General features: G+C 39.7%; 1 protein-coding gene across 1 annotated transcript in view; it reads right to left on the bottom strand.

Annotated features, from left to right (window-relative positions):
* Positions 1 to 1,865: 1,865 nt before the first annotated feature.
* Positions 1,866 to 12,869, bottom strand: part of akap8l (A kinase (PRKA) anchor protein 8-like) — a 15,988-nt gene continuing 4,984 nt past the window's right edge. Inside the window, exons 4-13 of the mRNA XM_030136441.1 lie at positions 11,850 to 12,459; positions 10,591 to 10,705; positions 10,452 to 10,501; positions 10,139 to 10,169; positions 9,244 to 9,361; positions 8,283 to 8,424; positions 7,002 to 7,107; positions 6,781 to 6,911; positions 6,081 to 6,176; positions 1,866 to 3,131 (exon numbers count right to left, since the gene is read on the bottom strand). Of these exons, the coding sequence (XP_029992301.1) occupies positions 2,670 to 3,131; positions 6,081 to 6,176; positions 6,781 to 6,911; positions 7,002 to 7,107; positions 8,283 to 8,424; positions 9,244 to 9,361; positions 10,139 to 10,169; positions 10,452 to 10,501; positions 10,591 to 10,705; positions 11,850 to 12,459 (1,861 nt within the window). The 3' untranslated portion in view covers positions 1,866 to 2,669. The remainder of the gene's footprint in view (positions 3,132 to 6,080; positions 6,177 to 6,780; positions 6,912 to 7,001; positions 7,108 to 8,282; positions 8,425 to 9,243; positions 9,362 to 10,138; positions 10,170 to 10,451; positions 10,502 to 10,590; positions 10,706 to 11,849; positions 12,460 to 12,869) is intronic.

The raw sequence follows: 12,869 nt of genomic DNA, 5'->3' as shown, positions 1-12,869 counted from the left end.
CGAAATACTTTGATTATCGACAGTTTTCCCTGTCTTTTTTTTTTTTTAGATAATTACACTGATCCACATTTTTTTTTAATATAATAAGAATTGAAAACAAATGACCAAGGTGCTGGTCAGCAGATGTGTTCTATATGATGAAGTGTTAATACACACATGTATTGGTTTATGTCCATTTATCCAATAGATTTATAAATGTTACAGTATAAAGAACCTGTAAAGTGAAGGCACTGTAATGTGCAGACAGTGTTTGGAAGTAGATCTGGTAGCTCTGACACAAACATTATTTTGAAGTAAAACCCATTCTCTCATTAATTCTCAGTAATTCACATTTTGACCCAAGACTATCTGTGAAACTGCAGCTGACCAGCATTTGGACTGAATATGTCTATTAGTGACTCAAATTTGGTAAAGTTTCACTAATTTTACTCTGGTGGGGTTTTTTGTTGTTGTTGTTGTTTTATTTACCTGTAAATCAGTGCTGTCAGTGTTGATCTGTGTGGTCAAAATAATGCAAAGATGGTACTTTCATCCGGCTCAACACTTTTTACAAGACTTCTACAGAAAAAAAAAAAGTTCCAGTTTAGGCTGACAGCAACATTTAGGGACCCTGAAGAAAAAATAACATTTATTTGGCAACATGTAACCGACTTTACAACCCTTTATCTACACCAGTAAACAAGTGTTTAAACAATAATTCAAAGAAATAAAAAGAAAACTCAAAATATACTCCCTGGTTATGCTATAGATTTATTTTTTTTGTTTGTTTTGTTTAGCTGAAGGTCATCAAGGGATAAATAACATTCTGAATCTACTGGTATTCACTTTCTCATTCTTAGTAACTCTTTCTTATCTGTCATTTCAAAGATTAAATTCTACAAATTCAGAATTCAGTCTTTACATTTTATACAGTATTTGTGACAAATCTCAGGTGTGTGTAGGAGTCACAGGCTAGAACCACGGGGAGTTGGAACACCACCTTGTGGACATATATAACATCCCAGACAACTTCACATTTTGCGATAATAAAACCATCCAGATGATGGTGCTCAGGCAAAATGTGCTACGTTTAACCACTGTTTATGGTTTATTATTACTGTTCATTGCAGAATAATTCCTTGTGCTCCTATTGTGACATTTGTCAAATAGCCTCGAGGTGTAAGCAGTGGTAATGGCATCTACATGATGGGGAACATCTTTTCTCACTGATTTAATGTAAGTAAACTGAGGGCCACATAATGAACAGGATTACAACATGAAACATATGGCTGAATCACGGATTTGGTTCACAACTGGAAGATCAAGATTCAACTTGTCCCTGGTAGTAGCTGATGGCATGGTATCAGATTTAATGTGGGATTACACACTCAAAAATAAAAAAAACAAATTCCAACTAGAAGAGCACTCAGAGAATGCAGACCTCCGCCAAGACAGATCTGCCCCCCTGATCACCACCAAAATTTCATCATTTGTTCCTTGTGCCAGTACCAACATTTCCTGAAAATTTTATGAAAATCCATCCATAACTTTGAGTTATCTTGCTAACAAACACACAAAGTGATCACAATACCTCCTGGTGGAGGTAAATTTACTTATACATAAGTTTTATGAAATGTTCAATAATGAGATATTTTTAGGTATTCGATGTGATTGAAGCTAACAGATGATATCGATACCTGTTTTTTTTTTCTGCCCATGATTGTATCATGAGCCTCTACTCTACATTTGATAGTCCAGAAGGCCCAGGTTTCTATCAATAAATCTGGCACTGACTTGATTTAAAGTGTGGTTATGCCCAGTCCTGTAATTTTAGGAAGAAATGTTAGGTTTTAACCAATAAAATTAAAAGTGTACATGAAACCAAATAAAACTGGACAAATTATTCTTTTATTTTTTTATTTAGAATGAAACAAAACTGTTACATGGCCAATAAGCACTCACAACACCGATTCTACAATGATCTGATTCACACAACTGTAGAGCGAATAACCCATCATGTTTCAGGTTTTCCCAAAATACAGGCAAATAATCCATTTACCATCATCAGTAATGGCATCAGTCAGAATGCTATGGCGTTGTGTAAACTGACAAATGACAGAAGGTCTCTCAATTTACAATACTTAAGTATTAAATGACTCTAAACAAATTAATCTAAATGAATAATTAAAGCAAAAAGGCACAAAATAAAAAAAAAAAACAGAAGGAATCATTCAGCGCTTGGGTAAATGCATGAGTTCAGTATATGTGGGACTTAGATGCGAGTCAGATCCAACCAGACATTAAGCTGAACATTTAGCCCAGACCTGTACAGATATTTATTTCACATCACAACTCTATTACAACTCTGTAAGTCGACATGATGGATTGTGTTTGTTTAATCCTTAAAAACACAAAAAAAACATACTGTTGTATAAGAAGTAGTAACGCATATTCCTTTTCCATCAACACAAACCTGGGGCTCATTCTCACTTAAAAATCTAGTTTTCCAGAATGTAGAACATTTTCTTTGACCGAGAAAAACCCAAAACAAAACACAGTTTGGACAGGACAGAGCAGAGTGGGGCGCAGGCGTGCACTGTGGATATTTGTGAGTCCGACTGTCAAATGAACTGAATGGGAATGAGTGACTGGTCCAAACAGACGTGGAAGTCACACTCAGGGTGTCAACGTCACTCACAGCTCTGGTCTTCATCCTCTGCTGCCTCGACTCCTTCCACCACCTCCTCTTCCTCCCCTTCTTCACCCTGCAGTCCCTCTTCGCAGATCTCATCATGCACGTAATATCCTTCCTCTTCATCCTCCTCTCCTCCAACTTCAAAGCCTTCCTCCTCTTCGTGGTTCCCCTCCTTCTCTCCCTCCATTCCAAGCTCCTCCTCCATCTTCTCCTCCTCTTCCACCTCTTGGGTCTTGATCTCTGTCTCAGTCTCAGCCTCGGCCTCAGCCCCAGCCTCGGCCTCAGCCCCAGCCGTCTCCTGACCCGTCTGTCCTTCCGACGGCTGCTCTTCCTTCTCCAGAGCCCCCTCGGCCTGGCTCTGCTCCCCCTCCCTGCTCAGCTCTATCTCAGACACGTCCATCACCATCGAGTCCTCTGGATCCTGATCGTCTTGGTTACCAGCGAAGGGGTTCTCACCCTGACAAACACACAATCAGGTTAGACTTTTACCTTTGGTCAGTTTTGGCACCTGTATACTCCCCTTCCAATGCAGGTATACAACTCCTTCAGTGTGGCTGCTCATCGTACTGATGCCATTTAAATGTATTGTGGTTTCATCTTCAACTGCAGATGATTGACACATAGGAGAAGGAAACCTCAAAGTGCAACTTATAAACTTCGAAATAAAGTTATTTTAAGTTTTTTTTGTTGTTGTTGAGACCTAAGAATCTGTGGTCAGTTGATTAAGATAGAGCTTTACTTTTGGAGTTTTCCTGTTAACTTCAGGCATCCTGTATTGTGAGATAATGACACCTAAGTAATGAAGCCACGATTCTGGATTGACCCATTTGATTACAATAAAGTCAAGTGTTGCCTTAACTCATCTGGGACCTTGGCAAAGGTGATGCTGGTCACCTGTGGTCTCTCCTGTCATGTAATGGAAACACAAATATACTGTGCAGAGGTGAGATGAGCTGACATGTTCAGAGGACAATCAGTTTAAAGGGGTCATATTTTGCTAAACCCACTTTTATTAGTCTTTGGTACATTTATTTCTGTATTTGGACCCTAACAGTTAAAGTTTGAATTTGAACCCTCCAGGTGCTGCAAAGCTATCTTTGTATTAATTTTGGCAAAAATAGAGTGAATTTCTACAACCCGTTGTAATTCCGTCTTAATTTGTTGCTTCTATAACTACTTACGTCACAACATTTGCACATATAAAGTCAAGAGTTCCCATGAACATTTCTCTGAGTACACCATTATTGTTTGTCAGCAGTAACAGTTGTAGTCCATACTGAAAATATGTCCAAACTTCACCTAAAATGTTCAGTTGTTGGTTATATTAAACACAAGTGGCTGAATGCAACAGAGCAGCAGGTCAACAACCTGGAGGGGGTGGGGTGTAAGGTGGCACATTTGCATTTAAAGGGACAGTGCTCAAAACGACATTTCTGGTGTTGTTACTCAGAAATAGGGTGGAGATGGACCTGTGGAGTTGAATTAATGAAGAATTCAGGCCCAAGCATAGCATTTACAGTTTATGTAGACCACTGGGAAATGTTTTAAAATGCATAATTCCATTTAAAAACAACAAAATATCACTCCTTTAATACCCGACTTTCCACAATGATCATTTCATCACAAATACAGAGGGTGTGCACCAATCCTCCCACTAGAACACACAACCTCTGGCAGGATTGAGAGACAGTATTCCTGTGATATAAACAACCACTTGACGATGGATTGATCCATAGGTATGTAAGGTCGAGCCAAGTGATGCATCTCACATCGAAAAACGATGTGGCACTTTTACATGAAAGAGCCCACAGTAAGTCTGTATTTTTTAGTAATATAGACACTGAGGGTATTCTGGAAAGTACTTGAGCTCAATGACAATTTGGTTTTGAGAGTTTGTATAATTTCTTCTTTCCTGCTCCTTGTGCCCCAAAAAGCTGCAATGAAATTTAAAAAGCCGACTCCATGACAGTTGAAAGTAAAAAGATGCAAAGTGCTTCAGTCATCAGAGAACTGTTTACATTTACTACTACATTTACTTTACAGCTGGCTTTAAAAACTGTAGTTTGCAGATGTTAATGTTTCTAAAACACACAAACACTGTGGAAAACTCAGTATTTTACAGCATTGTGATGGGTCTAAAAACAGAAGATAATCCCCAAAGGAAACTTCCCCATATTGTTTTACCTGTTTTGACTTTCAGAACCCTACACTGTGTGCAAGCTGTGGGTGTAACTGGTAAAATGATACATTGTGCACAGCATCTGCTCCACAAACAGCCTCTACAGCCAAAGGATTCTGTACCTTAACTCTGTGTATTGATGCATTACAAGGTTGCACAGTACACATTATATAGAATGACCAAACATTCAAAGTTAAGTCTGTCAGAGTAAGAGTGGAGGAAAATCTGAATGTATAAATCATAGATATTTAAGTTTATATTAATCTTAGTAGCATAATTTACAGGTCACACTCATATCAAATACTTAATAGTATGTTAAATTGTCTGTCACTGGACATTTTAGGTGTTGATATTGTCCACTGACATTTTGCATACTATCTATTGAGAAAGTGTGAGGATGTCAACACCGCAATGCATCATCATTACTTAAAGGTGCCCTGCCACATGTATTTCATTACTTTTGTGGTAATGTCGGAAGTTCTACCATGGACTAACATTTTTTTGTGGAAAAAAAGCCTTTGTTACCAGGTTTCAAGCCATTCTAACGTGGAATAGAAAGCCTGCTGGAAGACTCAGCTCAATTTGCGCCAGTTCTCATGAATATTCAACCTGAAAATCTGCTTGACTCTGATTGGCTAACAGCTAGCCAATGAGAGCCTGGCTTTTCAGCAGCCTTTACCCTGAACAACAAGTAGAGGAACTGGCGGAAACCGAAACTGAAACTTACCTTAATTTGAACGTCCGACTCCCAGCTTCTACACCTCTCTCGTAAGGCGGATCTTACGCAGACTTTTCACAACTTCTAACCTGTATCCCCCCCACCCCCCACCCCCCCTTTACGGTGCCCCAGTGTGCTGTATATGAAAACTGTCACTGAACTGGATGAATTCTGTGGGTGTGGTCTCACCGGGCAAGCTCATGAATAGTAATGAGCTCAGGCATTAACACGTCACACTGACGAGCTTTTCTACTTGATCCGATTTCTCCTCTTATTTCTTTTCAGTGGCAATAGCAGACAGAGGAGGCAGCGGTTCACTTTCAAATTCACTACATTACACAAACACCTATGGACCGAACATATTTCAAAAAATACAAGTAAAAATGGTTTTGTGTGGTAGGGCACCTTTTAGTATCTGCCTCTAATGCTTATTCTCATTTCCAAATTATACTGATGTGATGTACAGGTACAGAACTCCACATGTGTTCAAGTTTATGATTTGTACACACCTTGAGGTAGCTTTCCAGCTTCTTGCCAATGAGCTTGTGGTTGAGGATGCTACGAGCAACGGATAAACTGGCCCTCTTGGACTGCTCCATCATTCCCTATAAAACAAGCCACAAGTCGCACACCAGTTGTATCATATCAGCCGTTCTTTCATATGATCCAGCATAAGCCATAGGTGTTACATAGCACTTAGTGTAACCGTTCCTTATTTTTTTTGGTTTTAATTTTTTCCAAAAAAAATCAGACTGTAGGAAAGTATTTTAACTCTTTCGGTGCCAGACAGTTAAGGGGCTAATAAGCCTTAAAAGTGCCACAGAATTTGGCCGTTTTTCAGTATTTCGCGTTGTTTTTATAATATTTGAAGAATCCTGCAGAAAACCGCTCGGTAACATCCGACCGATTGCTGATTAGATTCAAAACGCACTGGACGCAGCCGATTCATTATTGATCGTAATTTGCATAATTTATTCGGTCGCGTGACCTCAAATTCCCGTCTGATTGGTCTCAAAAGGGGGACACAGAAAGAACGTCATCGAAATGTGAGAAAGAAATGGGGGTGGATGGTTTGTTTGTACACAAATATGGCGTGTTCTCCAAAGCCGATCTGATCGGCCGTGGCACTTTAAAGGTTGTATTCGTAAAGCCGATTTAATCGGCCCATGGCATTGAAAGAGTTAAGTAGTTTTCCACAAAGCTCCTTACCTTACGATTGTAGTTATGGTCAGGAGACTTGAGGTGTTTCTGTATAAGGTGGGGCTGCATGGGGATGAAGAGGTCACATGCTGCACAATGCGCTGCCTCCACCTTCCTCATGAAGTGCTCCATACCAATATCTGCACAGAGAGGAGACGGAAACCTCCAGTGAGCGTCAACCAGCGTACATGGACACATACATACATACAACCACACACAGCAGCCCTTACCTCTGGTGAGGTCCTGCTCTTTGTAAACCTGGCAGATGGCAGAGGAGTGGTTTTCCAACTGACTAACCCGCTGCTCCGTCTTCTTAAACTTGTTCTGCAAATATTCCTATAAAAACAAAGCATTAAGAATATTCAACAGCTCAATAATAACTTTCTATATTTAGGCCCTTGCCTAGCTTTTTTCAGTATTACAGATGAGTCACAATTTTTCCTTTGTTCTTTTCTATCTATATAAACATGCATAAAACAAACTCAAACAACCAAACTGCTTCACAAGTTCATTATACAATAGCACCTGCTAATGGTGTCAATGGGCATTTTTTGTTCATAAATAAAGATCGTTTTAGATAAACATAAAGACACAAAAAATAATTTTAAAAAGTATATGCATTTTCAATTAAACAAAGAACTTAAGTTTTTCAAGAGAGGTCTGTGTTTGGTATGGGGCATCAATCAAAACTATGTGTCCTTGTGTTTTTTTTTTTGTTTTTTTTTTAAGTTCTTTAACAACTTTCGCCGACATATTCCTGGCTATTCAGCAGTTGTCCATTGTCCATCTTGTAAACACACCAAGAGGTTTGCTTAGTTACAAGCACAGATCTAAAACATGTTCAAATTTTCCTTCTGGAGGCAATAGGGGGTTTGATTTAAATGTTAATTATGTGAATAGCTTTATATAGAATATAGGTTCTATACAAGAATGAATATACAGGCCAGATATTACTGACAAAAGAAACAATCTACTTTTTCCTTCTGTACTCTAAATGCACTGACTGTAGACACCCAGCTGTATTTTATGTACCCCTAATGACCAAATATTTAATTCCATTAATAAATGACTCTGGTGATATATATACATGCAGTTTAGATATTCCTATTAAGATGACTTGTGCTCATATTTTACTTGGGCACATAACTACTCAAACTGTAGGTCTGAACAATTCAAGTACTAAATACTATCCAAATCTACACTTCAAACATTCCTTTTAAGACAACTAGGGTGTAAGTTGCTAAAAAAAAAAAAAAAGCCCAGAAAACTGCTTTTTTAAAAGGATTATCATCATTAAAAATATGGCCTCAAACTGATAGAGAGCTTCTCCTGTAAAATGCTTTTTAAAAAAGGTATAGCAATCTTGTTTTAAAACGAAGCATCGAAAACTATTGACTTGACCTGTTACACTCTTCTGCTAATAGTAACATTAACGCTTGTCTATCATTGTTTGTTTTTAGTAGAATCTTTTGTGGGCATGATGTGTGTTTGAGATGCAGTGTATCAGTCACCTGTAAGAAGTCTGTAGTGGGTTTGGACAGTTGACTTGAGAGGAACTTAAAGTGGTCTTTGTGGAAGCGACTCTCGAGGTGAGCTTCCATGTCCTCTTTGTAGAAAGAACGAAACTTGCACACAGAGCAGGCAAACATCACCCTAAGAGAAGGAAAAAAATGGACAATTACAGTCTTAACCAGGTAAATGAATTAATAAAATCCCAGATGAAAAAGCTGCAATGAGATGAAAAAGTTCAGTTGAGAAGTAAACAATTCTTAGCAAAATTACAGGTTATATAACTGCAAATCATTACCAAAACCCAAACACCTGAAAAGTTTTCCCTTAGAGCCAGAAGTAAAATTTTACAGTAACAACATCCATCTTTGATTCACTTTTCATCTTGTAGTGAGTGTACACAGTTCAACACAACTACATTCAATGAAGAGTAAATGCTGAATAAATAAAAATGAGAAAATAGAAGTCAGAGTTGGTCCAAAGTGGTTGAATCAAAGTTAGTGTTGTTGATATGACCAAAAATTTTGATTGTGTATGGATTTAAGAGATAGTTTATTTGCCATTTGTACACATGTTTGGGTACATAGAGATTCTTATTCAGAGGTCTGTCAGAGTATAAGTATAAAAGGTTAAAAGATACAATCAAGAATATAGAGAAACAAGGTATAAGCAGTAGAAAAACAAGTAGGATTTCAGAGTCTCACATTTTTACATACTAAGTCTTTAGTTTGTGGCTTATTTTACTACATCATTTAGGGCAGGGGTCCCCAACCCTGGTCCTCGAGAGCTACTATCCTGCATGTTTTAGATGTTTCCCTGTGTTGGAAGAGGGATGCATCTAAAACATGCAGGATAGTAGCTCGAGGACCAGGGTTAGTGACCCTTGATTTAGGGTTACCATGAGCTGGATAAGTGAAAATCTACCGACACAACAGAGTAGGAATATTAGATAAGACTTCTTACCTTTCCAGGAAGCCCCTCCTCTTCCTCATTTTTGGGTGCTTGTCCTGACCTTGGGGTGTGTTCTGTTTGCCCTGTGGCTTTTTCTTCGCCTGCGAACCGTTGTCCTGCTTTGGCTCAGCTAATCATGAAAACTTAAGATTACTTTAAAAATGCTGGTACATTTTCGTAAGAGTGTAAGGGCTCATTTATGCTCTACGTTAAAGACGCAGATGGATACGGATGGAGCGTGCTGTCCGCCCCCGCGAACATTACGTGCAGAATCCTATTTGTTTTCCAGGAGCTTGCGGATGTGTACCCGGAAGGACGCAACAGAGCAGTACCACCAGGAAAAGTGGAGGCAGTGTTGAGATTTGAACAGAATAATTTCTATAAATGGCGGCTTTCAAAGAGGGACTGTGTGAGTTTGTGAAAAACCACCGACATTTATGACAACTGCTGTTCTCAATATTAACATTAGTATCCACATTAGTAAAACATCCTTTGTCATCGTCGCCATGTTTGTTAGTATTGACTTTCTTCTTCTCAAAAAAACTTTCCTCTTCTTCGTGGTATTCAGCCAGTATGATAATTAAGGGCAGCGCCCTCTGTGGATTGAGAAACACTCATTCCAATGTACAGGATGCATGGAAGTATGAAGGCAGTGACGCATGACAACGGTAGAAACAGATTAACCTATTTACATAAGTAAAGCGAGCATAAATGAGCCTTAATTGTACAAGACACGCAGCAGACATGAGCTGCATTTCTATTAAATATTTTGTGTTTTTTGAAGTGCAGCATTAAAAAAAGTTTATGTAAACAATGAAAGAGATGGAAATGTGCATAATTTGCAGGTTAGATTTACTGATCACCTGACAATTCTATAGAAACACAGCATCAGACAGACAACACTTACCTTGATCTTCATCTGCAGTAGATTTTGTTTCCTGTGAGAAAGTGAAAAATCCATTTACCATTATCGTCATCACCCGCAGGTATTCTACTAAAAACCTGACAACACAGTTTATTAACCCTGTCTTCTTGGGAATGTTATCTGCCTTGACGTTCTGTTTAAATACTTCTTCAAATTTTGCACTCTGTGTCCATTTCGTTGCAGTGCCAACTCTACTTCTTCAGTAAATTCCAACAGTTTGTTTTAAATGCAAAAAGAGAATTTTCACCAGTGCAAAGCATTAGTAATTGGGCCCAATATCTCAAGCTTTACTCACTGTAGCAGCAGTGTTTGCTTCACTCTCATGACCATTTTTTTCTGCTTCTTCTGTGGAAATGGAAAATATTTGCATCAGCATGGGTCAAGTACCAATGTTGTTCATGTCGAGTCCACCATGAATTTGTTCTGTAAAGTACCTTGAGTAGCATCGCTGCCAGCAGCCTCTGTCTTATTCATCTTTGACTCTGGTTCATCAGTTCCACTGAGTGTCTGCTTCCTCTTCTTCTGGACATCACGCTGTGGCTTCACCTGCTACAGTCAACAACAATCCACTTTCATTCACAGATACACTTGTTGACAAATATAATACAATTAACTGTCTGAAATTAGGGCTGAGCATAAATATGATAGAAATTTCCAATCAGTCAATATCACTAAAGGTCCAATCATAATTTCTTTCAAGTTTAAGAGCTGATTTAATGGTAAATCAGTTATTTGTTGTCTTAAATTATTTGTCAATTCAGTGCTTAGTTCGTTTATTTAGATTTACCCTTGTGGATTCAACAATCTCAGGTCTTATTTGACACGATGAAAACAACAAAAAATGTCAATGTTAGATTTTGATGTTTTTCAACATCAAAATATGACTCAGTAAAATTATGTAAAACAATAAAACATTGTCTGGCATGTGATTGTTCTGGAAGTCTGGATTTTTCAGCCTGACAATGTGACCCACATGAATCGCAGGTCTGTCCCTCCCACCAACTCTTAGGTTGCAGCTCCTCTCTGTGATGTTTGGGTGGGTGGGTGGGGGTGGGGTCAAGTGAGGAGTTACAACTTGAGAGTGGAGAAGAAGGGTGGATCTGCACAGTTCATACAGATCACACTCAGGTTGGAAAATCTGAAATTCCAGAAAAATCTGAGGCAATCACATGCCCAAATTTTGTTTAAAACATTTTAGCTGTGAAGGTTAACAAAAATAAACTCTGTAGGTAAAGGGAAAACAATCATGGTATTAATATATATTCTAATACATTTTTACACAATTATATAAAACATAATTTAAAAAGAAAAAAAATCAGCCCAACTGAAAAGGGGCTTTACTGTATTAGCAGCATTAGGTGTATCATCCCAGGTCTGATGTCAGGAAAAAGTAAAGCAAACCCCACAGATTTCAATTCTTTAACACCACCATGTGTGTCTAATGAAACGGGGCAGGAAGTGGTGCCATTTGCCTTAAATGGGGCAGGTTTGATCAGAGTTGCTGATCACATAAAATAAGGGGAACAGGCAGAGATTGGGTGTCAATCAATTTGTTAAATGGATTATCTGATTCAATCTCCTTTAGCAGGTGAGACTGACTTGCCAGTTGGCTAAGGATACAAAAAGGGTGGAACCAGAAAGGGCTTTATCTTTCGCCCAGTATCTGAGGTGGTTCTTGGCTGGAGGTACTTACTTTGTTGAGAGGTCTCTTGCGGCCTCGCTGACGGCCGGCCCGTGGGCCCCCGCCAAAATGCCTCCCAGGAAAGTCGTGAGGCCCTTGATTGGAACCCTGATGGAAACCCCCACTCTCAGGGTACATGCGGTTGGACAGGAGGGATGGGAGCTTGCCTCTACCACCTCCTGGAGAGTGGCCACGGTGGGACTGGCTGCCGCCACCACCGCTCCCTCGCCCACCTCCTCCTAATGGAGTGGGGTCGGATCTGCGGCCTCCAAACCCTCCTCCTCCAGTTCCTCGACCCCCAGCACTTCCGCCCCTTCTGGGGGAACGTCGGCCCGCTCCAGCCCATCCTCCACCTCCAGAACCTCCTCCCTGGCCACCGGTGAAGGAGTCTCTCATATTCTGTCGCATTTTAGCGACTCCATAGGAAGAGGAGGGGCTATCGAAGCCTCCTCCTCCACCTAGCCCCATTCCCCCTCCGAAGCCAGAGCCTCCACGCTGACCCAACAGCATGTTGTCTCCACGGCCATCACCGTAACCATAGCTACCACTGCCAGATCTGTAGAGATCTCGGGAGGAGGCGAGAGCGGAAGTGCGCGAGTCGAATGACTCGTACTGGTCAAACCTGCGAGAGGGAGGGAGGGAAAGGAGTGATAGAGAAGAGCAGAGAGCAAGGGAGGCAGGGAGGACAGTCAGATCTGGATTTCTCCATCTGCTTTACCTTCTCCTCCATGGTCTCATTTTCTCTTCAGATTTTTTGGTCACTCCCAGATTTATTTCATAAACCACATAAACCAAAGATCAAAAACTAATGATCCACGCCTGTCAACAGTATACTTGTGACCTTTTTAGTGGAGTAATAATTTTCCAGTATCCTGTAGATTGGGAAAATACAGCTTCATTTAAACCCTGTTCCTTGTTAAAGGATATGCTGTAACAGACAAGAGCAATGGTTCATCAGAACCAATAATGTCATGTCAGGAGATGGATGCCAAAAAGTATCTTTGCAAGTGCCTAGATTATAATGTGTAGACA

The sequence above is a fragment of the Sphaeramia orbicularis genome, chromosome 1 (assembly GCF_902148855.1).
Source record: "Sphaeramia orbicularis chromosome 1, fSphaOr1.1, whole genome shotgun sequence".
Classification (NCBI taxonomy): domain Eukaryota; kingdom Metazoa; phylum Chordata; class Actinopteri; order Kurtiformes; family Apogonidae; genus Sphaeramia; species Sphaeramia orbicularis.
This window is presented reverse-complemented; position numbering and strand designations above follow the sequence as displayed.